Source organism: Manis pentadactyla, chromosome 5 (assembly GCF_030020395.1).
Source record: "Manis pentadactyla isolate mManPen7 chromosome 5, mManPen7.hap1, whole genome shotgun sequence".
Lineage (NCBI taxonomy): Eukaryota > Metazoa > Chordata > Mammalia > Pholidota > Manidae > Manis > Manis pentadactyla.
In genome coordinates, this window is record NC_080023.1 from 161,290,909 (window position 1) to 161,317,452 (window position 26,544).

Consider the following 26,544-nt stretch of genomic DNA (forward strand, 5'->3'; position numbering starts at 1 on the left):
AGGGCCACCCTCCTGACCAGGTACCTCCTGAATCTCCTGAAGGCTGTGCCTGGGGCTAGAAACTCACTTATCTTTCAATTGGAGCTCATCATCTCATCATTTCAGTTCTGTTGAGGAAAAAAACCTATAGTATCAGGTTATCCTACCAAACTAACTCGGGGAACAAAATAGGGTCATGCCTCCACATTTCAAACAGATCAAGCACTGTCTTTGCCTGAGAAGCCTCCTCACTGGGTCTTCCCCTGATAATCCCCAGGGGGCTCATGCCCAGGAGTCTGGGGTTCTGTTCCCTGCCTGGAGGTCCCTGCAGCTGCCCCAAAGAGGCCCACAGTGACCCCTTGCCACTACAGCCAACTCCATCCAGTTGTGTCCCAACCTCTGCCTGCACCCACATCCACCATGGAAGTCATCTGATGGGCTTTGGGGATCCATGCCAGGTTGTTCTAGATCCCAAAGACTTGCTTTTCAGATTCAACACAAAGCTGCTTCCCTAAGACTTACGTTGGCCTCCAGAAGGGCCAAGACAGGACTAGGCCCTGGTGTCCACCTGTGACTAGAATCCTTGACCTGCCTTGGTATGTCTGCCCAGAGGGTTTTATCCCAGGGGTCTCTTTTTCCTCCTGCCACAGGCCCTCTGGGTCACCCCAACAAGATTAAACCACTGTGACTTCAGAAGTTGGGCTTTTAATCCTATTCCTTCAAGGCCCCCGGTCCTCATGCACATCCACCAGCCCCTCCTTCTTAGCAAATGACAAGCCCTGCTTAGCGGCAGTCTTCTCATGGGAAGCACGTCAACACTGGCAGTGCACTCATGACATAGCTGGTGACTCCACGTTCCACTTGGTTTGCCTTCGTTTATTCAACCATGTCAGAAACATCATAGTTCTTTCAGGTAGGAGCCATTCCAGGGGCCCAGCAGTGCCGGGGCAGGTGAGGTGGAGCTTCCCTGAAGTGGGCCACGGGGGCCTGCCCTGCCTGGCCAGCCACGAGTGAGGTAGATCTCGTCCACAGCATACATCAGATGTGAAGCTTTTCTAGCTTGCTTTTTGACCCCTCCACAACACACAATCAGCAGATGTGATATGATACATATTTACGTTTTTATTTAGGAACAAGCAAAACAATGTGGAGTACCATTTCGGCCCATTTCAAATTGTATAAGCAGTTTGTCGTCGTTCCCCTCCCGTATCCAAATCCACAGATACAAAATCTAGGAAATGTGCAATTTGCATCTTAGAAATAGCAGCATCCCCACAGGGGACCTTGTGAGGCCTGGAGGCCCAGCCCACCGAGGGCAGAGCCACAGCCCAAAGGCAAGTTCCCGTCTTTCTGTCAAAAATACTACCTGGGTTACCCCCCTTTACCGGGGTGAAGAACTCCCATTCCACCCAGGCCTAACTGAAGAGAACGCCTCCCTCCCGGCTTGGTCTCTCATACTCGGCCACCGTCACAGAGGGGGTCGCGCTCTCACAGTTTTGTGAAGTTACAATTTGCCTCTGGACAAACGAACAGGGCAGCTACCTTAGCACCAAGACGATCACTTCCTCAGCCATGAGAGGCAGGAAAAGCACCGAAAGCAAACTGCTGGACAGCCACTGGGGAACAAAGGGCTTGGGCTGCAGACCAGAGCGGGCGGTAGGAAACCAGGAATCAGGACCTGCAGGAAGGAACCTGCCAGCCCTTGGCGACCTTCCCAACCCCCACAACGACTGTGCTCAGAAAACTTACAGCGAACAATGGCCGGCAGGGGAGTGGGGAAGGTTGGCATGTTCTCTCCTTGTAATAATTATGGCACAGTCTGGCCCACTGAGCAAAGCGGCTGCTGAGAGTCAGCAGGAGCCCCGCTGCATGGGCCAGGCACCCCCGCCCTGGTGCTCCCCTGATCTCACTGGGCGGCCCCCAATTCCCATGCTGGATCCCTGCTGAGGGGCAGGCGCTAGCTGTCCCACTCCTGTCACCCTGGGGCTCTCCCGTTTCAAGCAAACTGCAAGAATGAGACAGCTGTATGTATGGTCAGGACCCAGGGGTTAGTGACAGTCTTGCTCTCCGCACACAAATCACAGACCACCAGGAGCCGCGAGGGGATTCTCAGCCTCTCACAGGGTGTTTGCTCTGGGTCTGACTCTTGGAGCTTTCTATATTCAGCAACTCTGAACAGGCTTCATCCCAGCAGTTCACCTTCAATTCTAGCTACAGTTGAGTACTTTCAAACCATCAACTTATCATGGAAAGGAACAAGTTATAAAGCATTAGCCAACACAAGCTATTCAATAACCCACTCAAGGACTCCTGTGCGCACATGCACGCGGCAGAGCCAGTCTCCTGAAGGAAGAGGGACTAGAGGCAGGTAAAGCCTCAGACTCCTCTCAGGTTCCCTGGCTTGCCACATGCCCCAGGTGGACAGCAGGAAAGACACTCAATAGCCGGAAGACAACCTCAGGCACCGCCAGAATGGCCTGCTCGCTGTGCTCACCCTCAGCCTCAGGCCTACGCAGAGGACAAGCCAGGTTCTGAGGGCTGCTGGTGACACACAGCAGTAACCACACATTCTTTGTGAAGCCTTGTGACATCCCAGACCTTGGGACAGGGAGAATGGCTGATGCCTGCTGGGTCCAGGCCGCCATGTCTCCAGTCTGGGATCCCATTCAAAGGAGAGGCCAGAACTGCACGCAGACGGGACAGCCAGTCTTGACAAGTGAGCGCAGGACTGAAAGAACCAAAAAGCGGCTCTCGATCCTCTACAGCTAAATTCCTGCCTGTGCTCCTTTCACAGCAGAGCCACATGCAGATTCTGGGTCAGCCCAGAGAGAACTGGGGCCAGCCTCCCCGCCCCTCCCTAGTGCGGCCCTGCGCTCGGAACACTAGATCCAAACCAAGGCCTGTGGGCTCTGTCTGGAATCCCTGCTGGTCTGGGTAGCAAGCCAGGAGCGCCCATGATCATTGCGTCCATCCTGCCACTTGGTGGAAATCAAAACCCCTCCCTCTGTGAGAGGTCACGTACAGCCTCCCAGGGCCGTGTGGCACAGCTCAGCCATTGAAAATGGGCCCAGGAAATCAGCACGGCTGGGACCTCAAACTGAAGCTTGGGGAGGGACTTTTCTGGAGAAGGCTCAGGCCCCTCACTCCCTGCATTTCAGGTGTCAGAACTGTTCTGAAGGCAGCTGTGCCCCAGCCACATGGACCCGGTCCCTCTCAGTCTGGGCAGAAAGGCTGGGAGGGCCAAGGCTGGGAGGGACGCTGATTCAGGAGACCCTGAAAAGGGGGGTCTGGGTTGGAGTGAGGGGAACTGAGCCCTGTTATTCTGTATCCAGCCCCAGCAAGCTGCTGGTTTTGGTCTGGATGAGCTGGCCATGTGCACTTTTACGTGTCTGGAGGATTTTTCTTCTCCAGCACACAGGTGAGCCTTGCAAATCAATGGGATGCATGAAAATTTAAACTTAATACAAAAGGTGGGTCAAACCCAAAACCTGCCCCAAGTAAAATCTGAGCAAGAAAAAAGAGTTGGGGGGGAACTTTAGGGAAAGCCCAAACTCCAGGTCTGGTTTTGTTTAAGTTTTTCTTGGCTGGCTCTCCTCTCCTGCAAAGTGGGCTGTCACTTGAGCCCATTGCTTGGCCTGTGATATTTGAACTGACAAAGCTGCTCCAATCCAAGGATTTTGGTCTGAGAAGAGAACAGGAAGACAAGAGGCTCTAAGGCCCAAGACAGGGCAGCATGAGCAGGGAGCCACGGGGGAGAGTGTGCAGAGAAACACGAGCCCGCAGCCAGAAAGGTGGGCACCTGCCCTCCACGGAAGGCAGCCTGGCACTGATGTCCCAGAGCCCGAGGGGAGAGGGAGGTGACCCAGGACCTGTCACTGGGTCAAACCCATGAGAGCCACATCGCAGCCTGGAGAACATGCTGGAACTTCCTAGTGGGACAGCATCCCACGGCCATCAGACCCATGGGAGCTATGGGGTCCCAGCCAGCACTCCGCCCAGCTCCCACCGCCGGAGAGCAGAGCGCCGTGGCCTCGGGTGGAGGCACTTTGGTCCACCTCAACAGCTGCCGGTCGGTCACTCAGCCACAAAAGGAGCTCTGGGTCACACTGCCACCAAACCCCTGAGTGCCGGCCAGTTATCCATCCAGGGAATCCTATTTCAGGAACCTGAGGCTCTCAAACATGAGAGTCTTCCTCCAAAACCGAAAAGCTCCTTAATAGTCAATAATAATATAAGTAATCAAAGTATGCAAAGTACATGTATCATAACCCCAGATTGCCTTTATCAGGTGGTTGTATGGTTTCACCTGTTAAAACTGGATCTACAACCCATGTAAAAAATATAATAAACCAAACATGTACAGACATAGGCAACAAAATCACTGCAATGTTCCATTCCCTCTGACAAGTCCAAGTGCACACAGAGAAGAGGCAAAGGATTAGCCACCTTATAAAAGAGGCTTTTTCTTCAGGAGTGACTAACCCCAGCCCACCACCTGCAGCCCCAGACCACCTCCTGCCATTTGTGTCCTCCGCAAGTTGCCAGGCTGGTGTGGGCATCAGGCACCCAGTCGGCTGTGTTCACAGTTCTGCACCCAAAGCCCTGGGCACCTGCATGATGATGCAACTGTGTCTCTCACCATCACCTTTGATCCATCTGATTCAAGCTCAAGTCCCTGACCTCACTATTCATGTGGGTCCAAGAGCACAGGAAAGAGTGGGTCTGTCAAGTGAGCTCCTTACCTGGGCAGCCTCACCATCTGCAGTGTGGCCCTGGCTTAGGGCAGGGCCAGCATCTGTGAAGACAACATGCCCAGGTGACAGCACCCTCCCACCTTCTAAAGACAAGCTGGCTGGGTCACTTCTGTGTCTGCATGAACTCATCCACCATGTAATTATTTTTTCTGCTTTGCTGTTTGAGCTGTAAATGAAATGTGAATACAAATAAAACAATCAAAAAAGTCCCCTCTAAAGACACCACCTTGGACCAGTGCACACAGGGCTCTGGGAGTGGTGCTGGCAGGATGGTGGCTCAGGAGCATGGAGGTGACTTCACTCTGCGCCATGTCCCAGCATTCCCTGAAACACAGGCTACATTATGTTCCCCGACACCCACGAGCCCCCACGTTCCTTGAGCATACGTGTCAGATGTACATTCCATGAGTAAAGTATCAAATGAGTATTTGGACTGTACACACATTTATATATAAATTAATCTGCACATACATAAACATGAAAGGGGAAATTCCAGGTGTCTGTTCTCTGAAGGACGGTAACACTTGCCATTCTTGGCAATTCTGCAAAGAGGCCTTTGGGGCTAAATTGCTTTACACCCAAAATGGAAAGGACACAACAACAGGGGGCAAAACTTGCCAGGTACTCACAAGTCACCTATTTGAGACAAGAGGAGGTTTCTATTGGGACAGGGAGAGCAGGAGACTCTTTCAAAGAAGAATGGGTCCAGGGCTTTTGGTTCCAAGCAAACTCTCTCCTGGAAGGCAGAAGGTGCCGCCACTGTCATCATCCTCAGAGCCACAACACCAGGTGCCTGTCCTGTCCAGCTCCTGGGTGGGGTGGGGGAGGACAGTGCCTAACCCACCCCCGGTATTTCTTGCCCAAAGCCCCTGCCCTCTCCCTGGTGCCCTTCAGTGCTGCTCACCCAGTCAGTGCCCAGTGCTTTGGGAAGCAGTGGTTTCTGGGAGGCGAGCAGAACTGCAGGGGCCCTTGTGCCTGGCCCGCTGCACCCGGCTGCTTTCAGAGGAGTCAGCCGCAGGGAAAGGGGGATTCGCTGTTAGTACAGCTTTGTGAGCCAGCTTCCCAATGTTTCAAAGGCACCTTTTCCTGTGGTCTTCTCAGTCAAAAAAAAAATGGATGTGAAGGTCAAGCTAAAGTAGACAGAGATCTTGCTGCCAAGTTTGGGGATATAAATATAGAACCTGAAAGGCGTCCTCACAAAGACCTACCCAGTGAGGTCCAGCATGCCAGCCAGGCCCGTGCCGTGGGGGCCAGGAGTGCCCTGGGTGGTGTTCTGCCCGGAGCGCCCACAGGCAGGTCCACCCCAGCTGGGAGTCCTCAGGTCCTGAGTCCCATACGCCCTCACTCGCACTCCCAGACAAGTGCGGTCGTCCTTCCCAAGCCACAGGTGGCGCTGAAGCGAGTGCGGAGACAAGGCTCCGAAGCCACGGGGCGGAGCTACAGGCCGAGCTAAGCACTTTCACTTTCATTCCCCCACCCATTTCTTCCTTCAATTTTCCTCTTATTCTAAACATGTCTAGCTTTTTTTAAAAATGTGAGCACATTTGGTCAGTACATAAGCCTTAACAAATGTTTCTTTAGTTGATCTGATAACTGCAAAATTATGGTCCATGATTCAAGTTCCTGTGAAAAAGCAGAATTGCTGTAACAACTTAAGAGAATGGTAAGCCTCAAACACTAATCACACAACCAATCCATTTCTTAAACTGTGGGTAAGAGCGGGTTCTGCCCTGATTATCCCAGAAGCCAAGGCAAGCCTGGCATGAAACTTTGCTGGTCACCATGTAACGTAGCAGAGATGTCTTCAAACACTCTGCCTTCCTTGAGGAATGCGAAGGGCTACAGAGGGTCCAGATGTGGTTCTGAGTGTCCAGCCGTGGAGGTGAGGGGCACATGGCCCCAGTGCTCTCCAGGGAACAGACACAGGGCATTTCCAGAGATGATGTGAAACATGATGCTTTGGTTTGCTAACCAAGGCTTCTATGTAATGAAAGTGTTTATAATTTGAAGTTTTATTAAAAGTGTATAGGCGGATTTATATGTTAAAAACTTGATTCCGTGTCTATGAATATGAAATCTGAACTACTTTATCCAACGGAAGGCAAGGTAAGGTCCTACACTGTGGAAGGAAGAACTGGCGCGAACTCTGGCCTGTGCTTGCGTGCTGGAGAGGCAGGCTCTGGGCTGTGTGTGAGGCCTCTGGAAGCTCCCGGGCACGTCCAGCACCTGGCCATGGAACGATGTGTGGCTGCAGAGTCCGGCTGGGCCTTCCACGTGGCAGGTGGTATCTTAGACTGGCCAGTCCTTCACCGAAATCAGTTCAAATTCAGTCTGTTTCTGAGGAGAAAACACAGGCCTGTCACCGCCATGTCAGTCGCCACTTGTATGGCCTCAGGCAGCCAGGATCTTGCCATGCCAGGCAGCAGCACTGCTTTTGGGAGCCTCTCAATCCCACGAGCAATGCCTTCCTGTCTGCCACCCTGCACTGCCCAACCTGAGAGCGCGTGGGGAAGAATGGGCAGTGGGGGTGGTGGTGGCTGCAGGCTACAGCCAGCAAGACCTCCTGACTGTCCTTGCAACCGCCACCCACCCAGGCCCAGAGGCTGCAGCACAGCTTTCTAGGCCCACTAACCCTTGGCTCGCCTCAGCCTGGGCCCTCTGGAAGCCCTCTGCACTCTGCCTCAGCCTACCCTCTCCCTCCTGTCTGTGCATAACGCACTGGGTAATAATAGAGCAACTGGGGCTGATTTCTATGTATCCCCTGCTGTCTTCACTTCATCTGTGACTTCCAGCCCTAACGTCAAAGTCAGTGGGGCTGTCCCAAAACTTCGTCATCTCTGATGCCTGCAGACATGGCCCTTGTGTTGAGGCTGCTGAGAAAGCCAGAAAAACCAACTGCAGATGAACACACAAGCCCTTCCCATACCAGGGTCACCGCCTCACATAGGAGAGGACGAGGCCACATGGCATGGCGGTCCCCAGCCACTCCCCCTCTGTCCCAGCAGGGACACGACACTTCACTTTGTGTTGGATTTAATAGCTGAGGGGAGCCAATGCTTAGAACTCAAACCCATTCAACCCAGCTCCAGGTTAGCTTTTCTTAGCCTGTAGTAAAATATTCACAAAACCTACCATTTTAACCAGGTTTAAGCACACAATTAAGTGGCACTTAGTACATTCACAATGTTGTGTAAACCCCACCCTACTTCCAGCTATCCAAGAGTATACTTTGGTAAGACTTTAATAAAAAAGAAATTAGTGCATTTATGTTCCCAGCAATCGATGCTGTCTTACCGGCATAGCCAAACCCAAAGGGCCCTCCCCCCAGGGGGAGCGGGCCCACCCAGGGCTGGAGGAGAAGCCCCAGGCCACCAGCCCTGTGAAGCCAAACCTGTTCCCGCAGCCCAGAGGCTCCCTGTGAGGACCTCACTGACTCATGGGGGCCTGGAGAAAACAGGGTAAGTCCAGAAATACCAGGCCTTGGAACCAACTTCTAAAGGTGCACAAAGCAGAGAATCTGAGGATCCAGATACTTCCTCAGTTTCCACAGCCTCCTGTGAAGAGCTAAGTGCCACAGCTCCTTGCCCTCCTGCGATGAGGCCTCTAAGGAGGAGTCCAGTCCGTAAGGGTGGGAGGGAGGGCAGAGGCCGGAGCTCAGGGATCAAGACCCTAGGAAATCGACACCCAGGAGCGTGGCCCGTTACAGCTTCAAAGCTGTCTTCAGGAAAATAATCTCAAGTTTTCTTTCAAGTACTAATATCATGATCCAGAGAAACTGAGGAACAAAATTCAAGCTTTTGATTCCACATGTGTCTAAGAGGAAAAATGACTTTCTATTCACTTTTATATCAGGAAGAACAATAAAAATTCAAAGACAGGATTTTCATCATTAAAAAAAAGCATTTCATGTATCTAAGGACAATTAAAGGCTCTCTTTCCATTTGTTCACCAATTTGAGTTGAATTTCCTCAAAGGTCCTATTGCTCTCCTGCTCAGGGGTTGTGGTTCTGCCTGCCTCAGATGATGTTGGGACCTATTCTCCTCCTGCTAAGAAATGGCTAGAAAAGCTTGGACCATTGTAGGTTCACTATGACCCTTCCCCTGCTCAGGTTAAAAAAAAAAATGAAACAAAAACAATTCTCAACCCTTTATCATTTAATCTCTAGTGGCCTCTACTGCCAGTTGCCCCTGAAGTAGGCAGGCAATTCAGTCCCGCTGCCAGGCAGCCTTAGGAACAGCAGAGGCCCCCACCCACGAGTGAGCCCTCCGCCTGCCCCCAGAGGACGGCCCCAGCTCCCGTGGACTCCTTACCCAGCTGAAGTCCAGACAGGGGACTCGGTGTGTCAAAGGGCTCTGAGCTGGCCTCAGGGGCACCAGGCTCCCACGACTCACTGTTTTCAGACATCTCTGAATAGGTGTCACCCATCCCTCTGTGAACTGCCGTAGGGTCGCCAGGGCCCGGGTCCTCGCTGACTGTGTCTGCCACAGCGCGGGTCTCCTCGCCCATTTTCCCGGCAAACCACTGCTTGACCTGCTGGGCGCTCATCCCGGTCTTGTCGCAGAGGCCCTGCAGGTCCTCCTCGTACAGCATCTTGTGGGCCATGAAATAGTCCTGCAGCAGCTCGCGGTTGCCAGGGGGGATGAGCAGCAGCCCCGGGGGGAAGTTACCCCTCTTGTAGTCTTCGTACCACTTGAGCTGGCCATTCTTCAGGGCGTACCTGCTGTCGCCAAACCAGCGCACCACCTCGGGCCGCGGCAGGCCTGTCTGGGCCCTGATTGAGTCATAGTCCTGGTTGCTTGGCCACTGCGTCTGCACAAAGAGCAGCCGCAGCAAGTGCCGCTGCTGGGCCGTCTTTTTGTAGCTCGCTCGGCCTGGGGGCTGCTCGGCCAGCTTGTTCAAAGCATCATCCTCCAGCTCGCAGGCGCCCAGCCCAGGAAGATCACTCTTGCCATTGCCTTCAGTGACCCTTAGGTTCTTGAGGTTGATTTTGATGGGGCTGACTTTGCGCTCCGCGGAGGCGCGGCTGCAGGCCACTTCCAGGGAGTCATTGTCACCAGCCAAATCCTCCTCCCCGCCCTCGTCCCCAGCAGCCTCCTCCTCCTCAAGGGAGGCACTCCCATCGGCCTTTCTTGTCCCCTCCGCATTCAGCTTTTTCCGTCTCTCTGCGAACCAGCTGTCAATCTCTCTCCGGGTCATTTTGGTTTCAGTTCTCAAGCGGTCTAGCTCCTCATCGAGAGGGAGGGGGTTTTGTGCAAAACTGCTCTCCAGGGCTCTGAGCTGCTCCGGGGCTCGCTCCTTGTATTTGGTTGGTGTGAAGTCAGGGGTCTGGTGCCAGGACTGTCGCCTGGCGGAAGGGTGGATGGCCAGGGGAGCCGCTGTGGGGACACAGGGCACCTCAGGGGCCTTAGACGATGGGGAGAAGGGCATCTCTGGCACAGAGTCAAGGATGATGGAGCTCTGCTCCCCAGGCATCATGGCTCTGGAGCCCTTCAGGTTGCGGCAGTGGTACCTCCGGTCGCTGAACCATTTCCGCACCTCTCTGGTACTGAGGCCGGTCACTTTGGTTAGATGCTCCACTTCACTCTGCCCTGGGAACTGGTTCCGGCAGAAGCTTCCTTTCAGGGCTGACAGCTGTTCATGCGATTTTTTATTTTTGTAGATGCTGGCATCGAGGAAGGCTTGGGAAGTTATGCTGGGGCACGCAGTAAGGAGCGACTGGGCAGCATTGACCACCTTAACAGCTGACGTGGTATTTGAACACACAGTGTTAATGGGCGTGACATTTGACTGCTTGGGGACAGACGTAACAGCCAGGGGGAGAGATGAGCTTGGTGCCTGCAACCCATTGGCCATCAGTGGCTGAGTGACCAGGAGTCCCCCTGCTGTGCCTTCTGGCTGCCCCACAACATGACCTGGTAGAGCAGCCTGGATGAGATGCTGGACGTTACCAGCACTGGCCACCAGGGGGGTATTCAGAACAGTGATTGTGGGCTGGGGTGCAGACTGAATGACTGTATTGAACATCTTCTTCCGGGCATCCTCGATCTCCTCAGGGGACCAGCTGATACCCTGCTTCAGCCTTTGGGCTGTGAACCAGATCTTGAGCTGTTCTTCTGGGTACTTGGTGACCACGGTCAGATAGCAGAGCTCGGCCTTGGTTGGGTAGGGGAACTTGTGGAAGGAGCTCTTCAGAAAGCTGTTGGAGTCCATGGCTGCACTGTAGGTGGGGATGCTGCTCAGGGGGATCATCACTCTGGGGAGGGACTTGGATGTGGGCAGGGGCTGGTGGGCATGGTGTTGGGCGTGCAGTGGGGGCGGCTGCTGGAGGGGGAGGAACTGTGCAATGCCAGCCGGCAGAACTGGCACCGTTCCCATCAGTGGCCCGTTGGCTGCATGTGGGGCTTTGGCGGAGCTGGTGGATGCCTGGCTGGCTGGGACGGCCCCATTGACAGAGGAGTGGTCCCCCACCCTCACCTCTGATTCGCCAGCCGATGCGTTTGGTAAGGCCTCACCAACGGGCTGACTGGGGATGTTCTCCTTGAGTGTATGGATTTTTTTGGCTTCAGCTTTGCCTTTCATTATCTTCATGATTGGAGTTTTGGTAATGATGATTTCGGCTTGTCCATCTGTCCCTTCGGTGCTGGGCTCACCCAATAGGTCAGGAGTGCTGGTGCTCTCGGGGACGCTCTGCTCCACTACTACATGATTGTCTGGCTTGGCCACATTCCACACAAAGCTGGCTTCCCCCGAGTGGCATTTGGCATTGTGCAGAGAAAGCCCCTCAGGAGTTTTTGCCAGAAAACTGCATTCAGTGCAAACAAAAGTTGGGTCCTTATTGAAGTCTGTGTGCTCTGAGCTCATGTGTCCCACAAACTGAATTATGTCCTGGGATCTGAAATCACAGTATTTACAGGAGTATGAGTAGCCATCCAAAGCACTCCGGTGCCCGTTGGCCAGTGTGGTGCTGTCAGCACTGCCAGAGCTGGGGGCCACCTCGCTACTAGGGGCAGGTGCTTCTGGGGGCGGATCCTGCTGGGGTCCTTCAGGCAGGGCCTCAGCAGGCAGGGCCTCCACACCAGCACCCTGCAGGACGATGGTCTTCACAGGGATCATGCACGGGGTGGTGGATTTCCGCTTGCTGGCCATGGTGGCGACCGTGATCAGGGGGTGAGAGGAGGTGTGTCCGGTCGAGGGCCTCACTGTCCACGTTCCAGCCGCTCCATGAGGGCCAAAGAAACAGTTTCCAAGGGCAGCTTTTTCAGTTGTCTGCAGAAACCAAGTTGTCCCTATTAAGCCTGAGGAGGAGGAAGAAAAAAATGAGCAAGGTCTCTTAAGCTCTGTCTGTGTACTTCTGAGATACCAGACCCACTCCACGGTTTGCCTTCTGTCACTGGGCCCTTTCACAAGAAGCTCAACAACAGCTCCTATGTGAGGTCTGAGTCGGGAGTCCCCCAGACACAAATGGAACAGTGCCCTGAGGGGTGACCTGGGGACCTTCCAGTACCATTTGATAGGCTTGAGCCCTGTGTTTTGTATTTCCTTCTGTATCCTTACATTAAGTAACTCAGATTAAAAAACAACAACAAAATAATCCTCTTTTGGACCTCTAGATTAATTCCGACCATGTCAGAGTAAGAACAAAAGATCCTAGTGTAATTCTTGTTTAAATGTTTGGGCCAACAAGGGCTTCTCTTTTCATAGCCTTCCCACATACGAGAACAAGACAACGCCTCCGCCTCTCCCAAGCCAGGCCCAGGGGCCAAGTCAGCGGCAGTGTGTGAACTAGGGGGCGTGGGGTGGGGAGCTGGCTGCCAAGGAACCGGGCCTCTCTGCGGCCGCCTGCTGCCTATCACAGGGAAGAGGCCACCTCACAGTTACAGGATGTCCCCAGCCCACTGTCACCCAGGTGAAGCCAAAAGGCAGAGGGTCAGGGAACCTACAGACCAGGTTTGTGGCCCAGGAAGCTGTGCATTCTCTCTGGGTGCAGGGACACAAAGTGTGGCTTCACCTTGGGTGTGCGCACTACGTGTGACCTTGTACTGTACTTACTTTTTAAATTTCTTTTCGTGTCTTTATTGTTCCTTTAAAAACCCTCTTAAATCATTTTTTTATTATTAAAGTGTCATTAATAACAGTCCCTGTGATCAACTTATATTGTGATTGCAAATTACTATGCCCCTTTATGACCTTTCCCCTCCCTTTGGTCTCTTTTCAGTGTCTATGAGTCTACTGCTGTTTTGTTCCTTTTGTTTTGCTTTGAAAAAACCTCTTAAATCTTTGATCCATTTAAAATTTATTTCAAAGGCTGGGGTGACTGATTTGCTTACATGTAAAATAATAACAACTATAATTCTTTCAAGAGATGCCACGAGAAAAGTATTTCTTTTTGATCCCTGTTAACACAGTATCACCACAATCATCATTACCTTTCTTTTAGCAAATTGTAATATGGATAATGACTAAAATAATAGTAATGCTAATATCAAAATCATGTTACCATCAGTATTTGGATATAAAAATTAAAATTAAAATGCCTTTATTCAAATTCTTAGTAAATGAACACAGCAAACTATTTTCCTGTTTGTAAGTCTAATCCTGATGATTATGATGATAAAAAATAATTACTATTAAAAATAATTGGGGTGGTTTAAGGATAAACATACACCCAGATCAAACCACTTGTCATGATTTCCCCTACCAATCTGAAATGTCAAGCACATATTTTTACTTAATTTTTTATTGTAAAGATAAAAATACCAATATTAAGTGAAATTTAAGAAAGTAAAATTACCTATAATTTTGTATACCTTTCCATCCTGCCCAAATATTTTATACATGTTTTTAATCATAATGGGTACACACTTGTGTTTCATTTTTTCCACTGAACACTGTATCATAAACATTTTCATTAAATAAGCTTTATAGTTATAATAGTTAATAGCTGCCTAATAATGTCTCTCTATGGACTGAACTCCTCCTCTGCTACTGAACAGGCTTTCAGTATCCAACTCTCATAGGTGACAGTGAAATGACCTCTTGGGTATATAAGATGTATTTCTTCTGTCAAATTATTTCCTGAGGCTAAGTGCACAGAAATGGGTTTACCAGATCAACGAACATCAACATTTCTAAGCTTCGCTATATATTTTTGGCAAACATTTTAAATCAAGTGTTTTACAATTCCAAATCAGGAAGACTAAGAGTAATATAGTTATGTATCCAGACAGCAATTCAGATTTTCAGATAAGTCACTGAAGACTTCAGGGTATCTCCAAGAGCAAGTGACATTAAAAGGAACACAGAAGTTGGACTTCATAAAAATGTAAAGTTTCAAAGGTCACCATGAAGATAGTGAAGAAGAAAAGCCACAGAATGGGAAAAAATATTTGCAAATCTGTATCTGGTAAGGGGCTTGTTTCCAGAAGATATAAATAATTCTTACAGCTCAATAACAACAACAACAAAAAAAGACAAATAACTCAATTTAGAAACAGGTAAAGTATTTGAACAGACATTTCTCCAAAGAAAATACACAAAAGTGTTCAACATCAGTAGTCATTAGGGAAATGCAAATCAAAGCCACAATGAGACACCACTTCATGCCCAACAGGATGGCTATAATCACAATGACAGATAATAACACATACAGGTAGGTGATGATGTGGAGAAATTAGAGCCCTCCTACATTGCTGGTGGGAATGTAAAACGGGGCAGCCCCTTTGGAAAACAGTTTGGCAGTTCCTTGGAACTGTTAAATACAGTTACCATAAGATTTAGTAATTCCACTCCTAGGTATATACATAAAAGTAGTGAAAATATGTCCACACAAAAGCCTGTACAGAACTATTCATAGCATTGTTAAAATAACAGCCAAAAAGTAGAAACAACCTCAATGTCCATCAACAGATGAATGAATAAACAAAATCTGGTACATCCATGTAAGATATTGTTCAACTATGGAAAGAAAGGAAGTACTGATACACACCTCAACATGGAAACATTATACTAACCACAAGAAGGTAGACACAAGAGGTCACATACTATATGACTGCATTTGTATGAAATGTCCAGAATAGCTAATGCCATAGACAGAAAACAGATCAGTGGTTACCAAGGGCTGCAGAGAGGGGAGGATAGGGAATGACAGCAAATGGGTACAAAGTTTCTTTCTGGCCTGATGAAAATGTTATAAAATTAGATGGAAAATATTCTAAAAGCAGATAGTGATGGTTGCACAAAACTGTGACTATAAAAAAACCCACTGAAAGGACTTTAAACCCAAGCAAGGTAGAGGCGCTCAGTTCCATAGATGAGGGTCACTGGTCTCACTTCTAAGGTTCCAGTAGAGGTAATGCCACATATGTGTGATCCGTGCTTACCTTGGCCCTACCTACCTCTGCCCTGGGTAAAGGTGAACGGCAGTGGCTGGGAGCATAAGGCTCGAGAGGAGAGGGGAAAAGAAACAGACCTGCAGGCTGAAAGCACTCACACAAACGAGGGGCCCCGTGCTCCCAGAGCTGGGCAGCCAGGGAGCTTCAGGCACAGGGAAGGACAGGATCCCGCCCACCCGGCACAGACACCTGGGACCGGAGGCCCTAACTGCTATTCACGATGGGGCCAAGGCTTCACCGAGGAAGTTAATGTTCCTGGCATTTTATTTACTAAGGCTGAGAAGTGGACAACCTGAAGATAGATATGGTTTTGGGAAATAGTCCCAATGTCATTCAAAATTAAGTCTCAAAGTAGCCCTAAACTGTCATTTAAATAAATGATCCAGGAGACTAACCCTGCTAACCATTCTCTGAACACTGAAGGCAATTAAAAAACGGCAGTGGTTGGGGGTGGCACCAACTGCCAGCGTTTACCAAGTTCACTACTGTAGGGAGTGCGTTATACACATCCTCACAGCCAAGAGGAGGAACCACCCTCATCCCGTTTTATTGACAAGAAAGACAGGCTCAGAGAAATGCAGTAGCTGCCTGAAGGGCACCCAGCTAGGAGGCAGCAGAGGCCAGATATGAACTCAGGCACTCTGGCTCCAGGGTCCGCAACCTGAGTCCGCACGGAGCTCTCTGAGCAACCACAGTACTGCTGGAATAAGGGTTGCATGACTTTCCAAAGTGGTCTCCTCCCAGCCCCAACAGCATGCATTTGGAAAATTTTCAAGCATACAACAAAGTTGAAAGAATTTTAGAGTAAACATCCATGTACTCACCACCTAGATGCTCACATTGGGGCTATTTTTAGCAACACTTGGTAAGTTTGGGTTTATCTGTCATATGTTCAAAAAGGGTATCCAGTGAAAGTGGTACTTAAAGAGTAAAGCTCCAGTTACCAAGAGTACACTCACAGACCACATCTGACCGATGCGGGATTCATCACCACGTGGAAACACACTGGTTCTTAAGTCAAGCCCTGAGTGACGTGAGCTGTTATAAATGTAAGGTTCTGTGCTGCCAAAAAGCTTCACAGGGAAGGGCCAGATGACAACAGCATGTTCATTATTTCTTTGTACAATCCTTTCTATACCCTGTCTAGAAATTTTCTGTCTTGTAAGTGGACTTTTTTTTAAAGCTTTTATAAAAAACATACATTTTTTTTTAAAAGCATAAGTTTTTAAAATGAGGAAATAACAAAAGTATATAACGTTAAAAAATCTATCTTTGGGAATTGAGAATTGCTTGATTCACTAAATTAGCAAAGCTGCAGCTAATAATCACTAAACTTCACACTGCAAAATATACATGTGGAGATTGAAATATATATAATATATATGGAAGTGTTTGTAGATCAAATCCTTAAAGGGCTTAGCTTTAAATTACAGATAAATTAGGAACTTAAAAAGAAATTCTGAGGAAGGAAGTGGGAGGACAGTAATAATTCAACAGAAGAATTCAAATGTGTAGAAAGGTGACTCTCAGACTCTTCCCAAGTGTTATGGTAGTCTGGACTTAGCCCTCCTGGATGTACAAGGCACAATTTATTGTTAAAAACAAGAATAATGGGAGAAACTGACAGAGTTACAGAAACATTACCACAGGGAAAGATTTCAATATACTACTACAGGCTTTTGAAAGATCAAGTCAACAACAAAAAGGATGTAAAGAATGAGGCTGCTATAATGAGGCTAATTTGACAGATACAGATACAATGTTGCATATGCTAATCAACTTCATAGTCTTTCAAAAGCATTCATGAAACATTTTAAAAGTTGGTGATGTGGGGGTGGAGCCAAGATGGCGGCGTGAGTAGAGCAGCGGAAATCTCCTCCCAAAACCACATATATATATGAAAATATAACAAAGACAACTCTTCCTAGAATAGAGACCAGAGGACACAGGACAATATCCAGACCACATCCACACCTGCGAGAACCCAGCGCCTCGCGAAGGGGGTAAGATACAAGCCCCGGCCTGGCGGGACCCAAGTGACCCTCACCCCAGCTCCCAGCGGGAGGAGAGGAGGCAGAGCGGGAGGGAGACGGAGCCCAGGACTGCCGAACACCCAGCCCCAGCCATCCGGGCCAGAGCGCAGACACAGTGCATGCGTGGGGTCCTGAATACTAGGGAAACAGGGCAGCAAGACCGGTGAGCAGGTCCCTGAGGCCGGCGCCTGGGGACAAAGAAAAGCGAGTGGCATTTTTTTTCTTTTATTTATTTATTTTAATTATTATTTTTTTTGTGAGTGCTTTTTGGAAGTCTTAAAGGGACAGGGACTGCAAAACCGAACGGAAGCGTCCTGGGACACTTAGTCCAGTAGCAGGAAATCTGGGGATCTCTGGGCACTCTAACTCCCTGGGCTGCAGGGAGCAGGGAGGCCCCTTATGGAGATAAATAGCCTCCCAGCAGCTCCTGCTCCAACGCGACTCCACCACTTTGGAGTAGCTGCCCGAGCCAGGCCACGCCCACAGCAACAGCGGAGATTAACTCCATAGCAGCCGGGCAGGAAGCAGAAACCCTGTCTGCGCGCAGATGCGCAGCACAAGCCACTAGAGGTCGCTGTTCTCCCAGGAGAGGAGGGCCACAAACCAACAAGAAAGGAAGTTCTTCCAGCCGTCACTCGTCCCAGCTCTGCAAACTATCTCTATCACCATGAAAAGGCAAAGCTACAGGCAGACAAAGATCACAGAGACAAACCAGAGAAGGAGACAGACCTAACCAGTCTTCCTGACAAAGAATTCAAAATAAAAATCATAAACATGCTGACAGAGATGCAGAGAAATACGCAAGAGAAATAGGATGAAGTCTGGAGGGAGATCACAGATGCCAGAAAGGAGATTACAGAAATGAAACAAACTCTGGAAGGGTTTATAAGCAGAATGGATAGGATGCAAGAGGCCATTGATAGAATTGAAACCAGAGAACAGGAACGCATAGAAGCTGACATAGAGAGAGATAAAAGGATCTCCAGGAATGAAACAATATTAAGAGAACTGTGACCAATCCAAAAGGAACAATATCCGTATTATAGGGGTACCAGAAGAAGAAGAGAGAGAAAAAGGGATAGAAAGTGTCTTTGAAGAAATAATTGCTGAAAACTTCCCCAAACTGGGGGAGGAAATAATCGAACAGACCACGGAAATACACAGAACTCCAAACAGAAAGGACCCAAGGAGGACAACACCAAGACACATAATAATTAAAATGGCAAAGATCAAGGACAAGGAAAGAGTTTTAAAGGTAGCTAGAGAGAAAAAGGTCACCTATAAAGGAAAATCCATCAGGCTATCATCAGACTTCTCGACAGAAACCTTACAGGCCAGAAGAGAATGGCATGATATATTTAATGCAATGAAACAGAAGGGCCTTGAACCAAGGATACTGTATCCAGCATGATTATCATTTAAATATGATGGAGGGATTAAATAATTCCGAGACAAGCAAAAGTTGAGGGAATTTGCCTCCCACAAACCACCTCTACAGGGTCTTTTAGAGGGACTGTTCTAGACGGGAGCACTCCTAAAACTAAACAGATGTCACCAGAGAAAATAAAATCACAGCAAAGAAAGCACACCAACCAAATACTAACTAAAGGCAAAAAATAAAATAAAATCAACTACCCACTAAAAGCAGTTAAAAGAAACACGGAAGAGCACAGAATAAAACAACCAACATATAAAGAATGGAGGAGGAGGAATAAGAAGGGAGGGAAGAAAAGAATCTCCAGACAGTGTATATAACAGCTCAATAAGTGAGCTAAGTTAGGCAGTAAGATACTAAAGAGGCTAACCTTGAACCTTTGGTAACCACGAATCTAAAGCCTGCAATGGCAATAAGTACATATCTTTCAATAGTCACCCTAAATGTTAATGGACTGAGTGCACCAATCAAAAGACACAGAGTAATAGAATGGATAAAAAAGCAAGACCCATCTATATGCTGCTTAAAAGATACTCACCTTAAACCCAAAGACATGCACAGACTAAAAGTTAAGGGATGGAAAAACATATTTCAGGCAAACAACAGAGAGAAGAAAGCAGGGGTTGCAGTACTAATATCAGACAAAATAGACTTCAAAACAAAGAAAGTAACAAGAGATAAAGAAGGACATTACATAATGATAAAGGGCTCAGTCCAACAAGAGGATATAACCATTCTAAATATATATGCACCCAACACAGGAGCACCAGCATATGTGAAACAAATACTAACAGAACTAAAGGGGGAAATAGAGTTCAATGCATTCATTTTAGGAGACTTCAACATGCCACTCACCCCAAAGGATAGATCCACTGGGCAGAAAATAAGTAAGGACACGGAGGCACTGAACAACACACTAGAACAGATGGACCTAATAGACATCTATAGAACTCTACATCCAAAAGCAACAGGATATACATTCTTCTCAAGTGCACATGGAACATTCTCCAGAATAGACCACATACTAGCACACAAAAAGACCCTCAGTAAATTCCAAAATATTGAAATTCTACCAACCAACTTTTCAGACCACAAAGGTATAAAACTAGAAATAAATTCTACAAAGAAAACAAAAAGGCTCACAAACACATGGAGGCTTAACAACATCCTCCTAAATAATCAATGGATCAACGAACAAATTAAAATAGAGATCAAGGAATATATGGAAACAAATGACAACAACAACACAAAGCCCCAACTTCTGTGGGATGCAGTGAAAGCAGTCTTAAGAGGAAAGTATATAGCGATCCAGGCACACTTGAAGAAGGAAGAACAATCCCAAATGAATAGTCTAACATCACAATTATTGAAACTGGAAAAATAAGAACAAATGAGGCCTAAAGTCAGCAGAAGGAGGGACATAATAAAGATCAGAGAAGAAATAAACAAAATTGAGTAGAATAAAACAATAGAAAAAAATCAATGAAACCAAGAGCTGATTCCTTGAGAAAATAAACAAAATAGATAACCCTCTAGCCAAACTTATTAAGAGAAAAAGAGAACCAGCACAAATCAACAGAATCACAAATGAGAATGGAAAAATCATGACAGACTCCACAGAAATACAAAGAATTATTAAAGACTACTATGAAAACCTATATGCCAACAAGCTGGAAAACCTAGAAGAAATGGACAACTTCCTAGAAAAATACAACCTTCCAAGACTGACCAAGGAAGAAACACAAAAGTTAAACAAACCAATTACGAGCAAAGAAATTAAAACGGTAATCAAAAAACTACCCAAGAACAAAACCCCTGGGCCAGACGGATTTACCTCGGAATTTTATCAGACACACAGAGAAGACATAATACCCATTTTCCTTAAAGTTTACCAAAAAATAGAAGAGGAGGAAATACTCCCAAACTCATTCTATGAAGCCAACATCACCCTAATACCAAAACCAGGCAAAGACCCCACCAAAAAAGAAAATTACAGACCAATATCCCTGATAAATGTAGATGCAAAAATACTCAATAAAATATTAGCAAACCAAATTCAAAAATATATCAAAAAGATCATACATCATGACCAAGTAGAATTCATCCCAGGGATGCAAGGATGGTACAACATTTGAAAATCCATCAACATCATCCACCACATCAACAAAAAGAAAGACAAAAACCACATGATCATCTCCATAGATGCTGAAAAAGCATTGGACAAAATTCAACATCCATTCATGATAAAAACTGTCAGCAAAATGGGTATAGAGGGCAAGTACCTCAACATAATAAAGGCCATCTATGATAAACCCACAGCCAACATCATACTGAACAGCGAGAAGCTGAAAGCTTTTCCTCTGAGATCGGGAACAAGACAGGGATGCCCACTCTCCCCACTGTTATTCAACATAGTACTGGAGGTCCTAGCCACGGCAATCAGACAAAACAAAGAAATACAAGGACTCCAGATTGGTAAAGAAGAAGTTAAACTGTCACTATTTGCAGATGACATGATATTGTACATAAAAAACCCTAAAGACTCCACTCCAAAACTACTAGAACTGATATCAGAATACAGCAAAGTTGCAGGATACAAAATTAACACACAGAAATCTGTGGCTTTTCTATACACTAACAATGAACCAATAGAAAGAGAAATCAGGAAAACAACTCCATTCACGATTGCATCAAAAAGAATAAAATACCTAGGAATAAACCTAACCAAAGAAGTGAAAGACCTATACCCTGAAAACTACAAGTCACTCTTAAGAGAAATTAAAGGGGACACTAACAAATGGAAACTCATCCCATGCTCCTGGCTAGGAAGAATTAATATCGTCAAAATGGCCATCCTGCCCAAAGCAATATACAGATTTGATGCAATCCCTATTAAATTACCAGCAACATTCTTCAACGAACTGGAACAAATAGTTCAAAAATTCATCTGGAAACACCAAAGACCCCGAATAGCCAAAGCAATTCTAAGAAAGAAGAATACAGTGGGGGGGATCTCACTCTCCAACTTCAAGCTCTACTACAAAGCCATAGTAATCAAGACAATTTGGTACTGGCACAAGAACAGAGCCACAGACCAGTGGAACAGATTAGAGACTCCAGACATTAACCCAAACATATATGGTCAATTAATATTTGATAAAGGAGCCATGGACATACAATGGGGAAATGACAGTCTCTTCAATAGATGGTGCTGGCAAAACTGGACAGCTACATGTAGGAGAATGAAACTGGACCATTGTCTAACCCCATACACAAAATTAAATTCAAAATGGATCAAAGACCTGAATGTAAGTCATGAAACCATAAAACTCTGAGAAAAAAACATAGGCAAAAACCTCTTAGACATAAACATGAGTGACCTCTTCTTGAACATATCTCCCCGGGCAAGGGAAACAACAGCAAAAATGAACAAGTGGGACTAAATTAAGCTGAAAAGCTTCTGTACAGCAAAAGACACCATCAATAGAACAAAAAGGTACCCTATAGTATGGGAGAATATATTTGTAAATGACAGATCTGATAAAGGCTTGACATCCAAAATATATAAAGAGCTCACCCACCTCAACAAACAAAAAGAAATAATCCAATTAAAAAATGGGCAGAGGAACTGAACAGACAGTTCTCCAAAAAAGAAATACAGATGGCCAACAGACACATGAAAAGATGCTCCACATCGCTAATTATCAGAGAAATGCAAATTAAAACCACAATGAGGTATCACCTCACACCAGTAAGGATGGCTACCATCCAAAAGACTAACAACAACAAATGTTGGCGAGGTTGTGGAGAAAGGGGAACCCTCCTACACTGCTGGTGGGAATGTAAATTAGTTCAACCATTGTGGAAAGCAGTATGGAGGTTCCTCAAAATGCTCAAAATAGACTTACCATTTGACCCAGGAATTCCACTCCTAGGAATTTACCCTAAGAATGCAGCACTCAAGTTTGAAAAAGACAGATGCACCCCTATGTTTATCACAGCACTATTTACAATAGCCAAGAATTGGAAGCAACCTAAGTGTCCAACAGTAGATGAATGGATAAAGAAGATGTGGTACATATACACAATGGAATATCATTCAGCCATAAGAAGAAAACAAATCCTACCATTTGCAACAACATGGATGGAGCTAGAGGGTATTATGCTCACTGAAATAAGCCAAGCGGAGAAAGAGAAATACCAAATGATTTCACTCATCTGTGGAGTATAAGAACAAAGGAAAAACTGAAGGAACAAAACAGCAGCAGAATCACAGAACCCAAGAATGGACTAACAGGTACCAAAAGGAAAGAGACTGGGGAGGATGGGTGGGTAGGGTGGGATAAGGGGGGAAGGAACAAAGGTGGTATTATGATTAGCATACATAACGGGGGGTGGGAGAAAAGGGAGGGCTGTACAACACAGAGAAGACAAGTAGTGATTCTACAACATTTTGCTATGCTGATGGACAAGTGACTGTAAAGGGGTTTGTGGGGGGGACCTGGTATAGGGGAGAGCCTAGTAAACATAATATTCTTCATGTAATTGTAGATTAATGATAACAAAAAAGAAAAAAAAAGAAAGAAAGAAAAGGGGGATTACTCCCTGATAGGATAAAACTAACTGCAAATCACCGATTAATGCATGTGTTAAATATCCTTAATTTTGATCATTTAAAGGGTGTCAGATGATCAGCTATGGAAGTACATTTTTCTGATAATATTCCTTTCTCTTAAAGAAAAAAAAGCAGTTCCTGTGTGGTGATCTCCAATAAGTTCTTCACAATGGTATAAAGGGCATATCAAATTGTGGGCAAAGGGTTTGTTTGTGTTTATACAGAGGATCAAAGCCTAATTTGGCTACCCAGAAAACGAATTAAGATACGATATGAAGAAGAACTTCCAACATCAACATTCTCTGGAAGAGTCATTCCAGAAGATGATCATCAAAAAACTTCAACAAAGATCCTGGCGCTGTTGCAGTTGTAGCTGCATTCATCCCACCAGTTCCTGGACCTGCCATTGGAATGAAGAAGGAGATATCTAAGCTGGCCTGTGCATACAGTAAAACAACAAATTTGACTGGATCTATACTGTTGGAACTCAACCAAGAATTAGGAGAAGTGCAAGTTGCAGCGCTCCAAAATCTTGCGACTATAGACTATCTACTGTTAAAAGAACATAAGGGAAGCGAACAGTTCCCAGGAATGTGTTGTAATATGTCTGATTTTTCTCAAACTATTCAAATTCAGTTAGACAATATCCATCATATCATTGATAAGTTTTCACAAATGCCTAGGGTGCCTAACTGGTTTTCTTGGTTTCACTGGATATGGCTGGTAATTGTAGGTCTGCTTTGGTTATGTAGCTGTATTCCTATTATGTTAATGTGTGCACGCAATTTAATTAGTAGTTTAAAACCTATACATGCTTACGTTACACTACAAGAAGATATGTCAAAGAAATAATCAATCTTCCCATGTTTTCTTCTGTCTGCTACTTCTATAGCTTTTCTTCTTCCTTCCTAATTACAACCCTTAAGTAGAATTCGTGCCTCATATCGAAATTACCGAGTATCATAATTCTTCCAAGTGGTAGATACCTCAAGACAAATGCTGGGCATAGAAGCCACAGGGCATAAATATGCAAAGAAGTAAAAAGCTAACCTTTTCAAACAATAATGCTTCTCTCTCACTTACCAACTTTACATTTCCCTGTATGGCCCCGGAAGATGACTGGTTAGCCAGAGACGGGTAAGATTCCTCAAGGGAGGAACAACCTAAGACAGGCACAGTCACAGGGGGGCCATCAGGTGAGAAATTGGGGATCAACAGAGGTGAGGCTTAGAACCTCACCCCCCGCTGTTTTGAGAGAAATCTTCTGCATCCGTGCATGTTTTGTTGCCCTTGTCTAGCTTGGATTAATACTTAGTCTATAGGCACAGACCTGATCATCTACATTAGCCCTCTTACAGCACTAAACTATGTTTTCTACCTTTATCTTGCATCTACCTACCACTTCAGCATTTTATTAAAATAATAATAATAATAATAATAAGGGAGAAATGTGAGATTCACATATAAATCAAGTATAAAAATCAAACGAATAATCATAATTGACCTGATTGTTTATAGCTCATGATGCGTGATCAAAACCGAAAGTTTCTGTGATGACTGCCCTTGCACTGTTCACCATATAAGAACTTACTCACTATGTAAGAACTTGTTCACCATGTAAGAACTTGTTCGTTATGCTTCAGAAGATTGGAGACTGTTGAGAATTAGGCTTGGGGTTGATTAATGATTGTGCATTGAGTCCCCTATACAGAATTTTATTGTTGTTAACAACCATATGATCAATAAATATGAGAGGTGCCCTCTCAAAAAAAAAAAAAGTTGGTAATGTGATATAAGAGACCCCATGTAAATCTCAACTCACTCCAAAACAAAAACTGCAGGTAGCCTTCGCTTAAAAAAAAAAGCAAACTTGTTAGTAATACAGGTTTTTCTTGGTATTTATTTTTTTTACTTTCTACTCCAAATTATGCTCTGTGTAGAAATTTACCTCTCAGAAACAACAAAAAAAAGTGAAACTCCCCCCTGTTCACCTAAGGGATGGCCATTGTTGAAGAGCTAATGTCCATTATTTCAGAAATGTTTTCTAGGTATAGGTTCCTAATGACCAACTTCTTAAAAAAAGAAGGGGAGTTGTATTTTTACACTCTGTTCTGCTCCTCCCTTTTCTTTCACAATGTAGCTTTAATATCTTTCTCTGTTGGAATCTACAGTTAATCTCAGTTATAAATGATGTTCTAATTTATGGTGCATCATAATTTATGTAACCAATCTAGCTGTTAGACAGTAGTATTTCTCTATTTTTTTAAACTATTACAGACAGTAGATAAATGACAGTATCTGCATATATTTTTGTGCACTTGAGGATTTCTGAAATTCTGAATTTCTTACAAGTAGTAAAATACAGTTAGTAAAATATAAAATTGCACTCCAGTAGATGGTACTGATTTTTCACACTCACCATCAGAATAATGCCCTCACTATCACTGCATATTATTACTATTTTTAGCCTTTGCTAATTCAGTACATAAAAACTGGTCATTATTGTTTTAATTTTCATTTCTTTATAGGCATGGCTAAGAACATTTTCACATGTCACTGACATTTTGTAATTATTTTTTGTCCATTTTTCTATGGAATTTTAAGAGTTCTCTACATATTAAATAAATTAGCTCTTCATCATGTCATAGATGAAGCTGTGGTTTATACCAAGATCACAAGGATGTCTTAAATATTAGGAAATCTCTAAAAATAATTTCATTAATAAAAGAGAAAAACCAACTCAGCATTTAATAAGATGACACTCCAGTTTTTATTGTGGTAAAAACCATAAAATTTAAACCATCTTAACTACTTCTAGGTGTACAGTAGTGCTAACTATATGCACAGTTTTACAGCAGACTTCTAGAATTATCTTCATTTCCCATAACTGAAACCCTATACCCACTGAACAATAGTGGGTCCCCCTTTCCCTCTCACATAACCCCTGGAAATCACCATTCTACTTTCTGCTTCTACGAGTCTGACAACTTCAGATTCATCATAAAAGCAGAATCATGCAGTAGTTGTCTTTTTGTGACTGGCTTATTTCGTTTAGCTTAATGTCCTCCAGATTCATCAACACTGTAGCATGTGACATGATTTTCTTCTTTTTAAATGCTGAGAATATTCCACTGTATTCATATACCACATTGTCTTTATTCATCTGTTGATGGACATTTAGGTTGCTTCCATCTTTTGCTTATTGTGAATGATGCCGCTATGAACATGATACAAATTTCTCTTTGAGTCCGTGCTTTCAATTCTTTTGGGTATATATCCTGAAGTAGGTTTGCTGGACATATAGTAATTCTACTTTTGATTTTCTGAGAGAACTTC

At 45.7% G+C, this 26,544-nt stretch overlaps 1 protein-coding gene across 11 annotated transcripts in view; it reads right to left on the bottom strand.

Moving 5' to 3' along the window:
- Window positions 1–1,083: 1,083 nt before the first annotated feature.
- ZHX3 (zinc fingers and homeoboxes 3) overlaps window positions 1,084–26,544 on the bottom strand; it is a 136,023-nt gene continuing 110,562 nt past the window's right edge. For 10 of the 11 annotated variants that reach the window (XM_057502997.1, XM_057502996.1, XM_036902269.2 and 7 more), the window contains 2 exons: window positions 9,045–12,029; window positions 1,084–7,070 (listed from right to left, as the gene is read on the bottom strand). In XM_057502997.1, coding sequence (XP_057358980.1) covers window positions 7,060–7,070; window positions 9,045–11,880 — 2,847 coding nt within the window. In that variant the 5' untranslated portion in view covers window positions 11,881–12,029 and the 3' untranslated portion in view covers window positions 1,084–7,059. The remainder of the gene's footprint in view (window positions 7,071–9,044; window positions 12,030–26,544) is intronic. The other variant, XM_057503002.1, reaches the window with a different exon arrangement.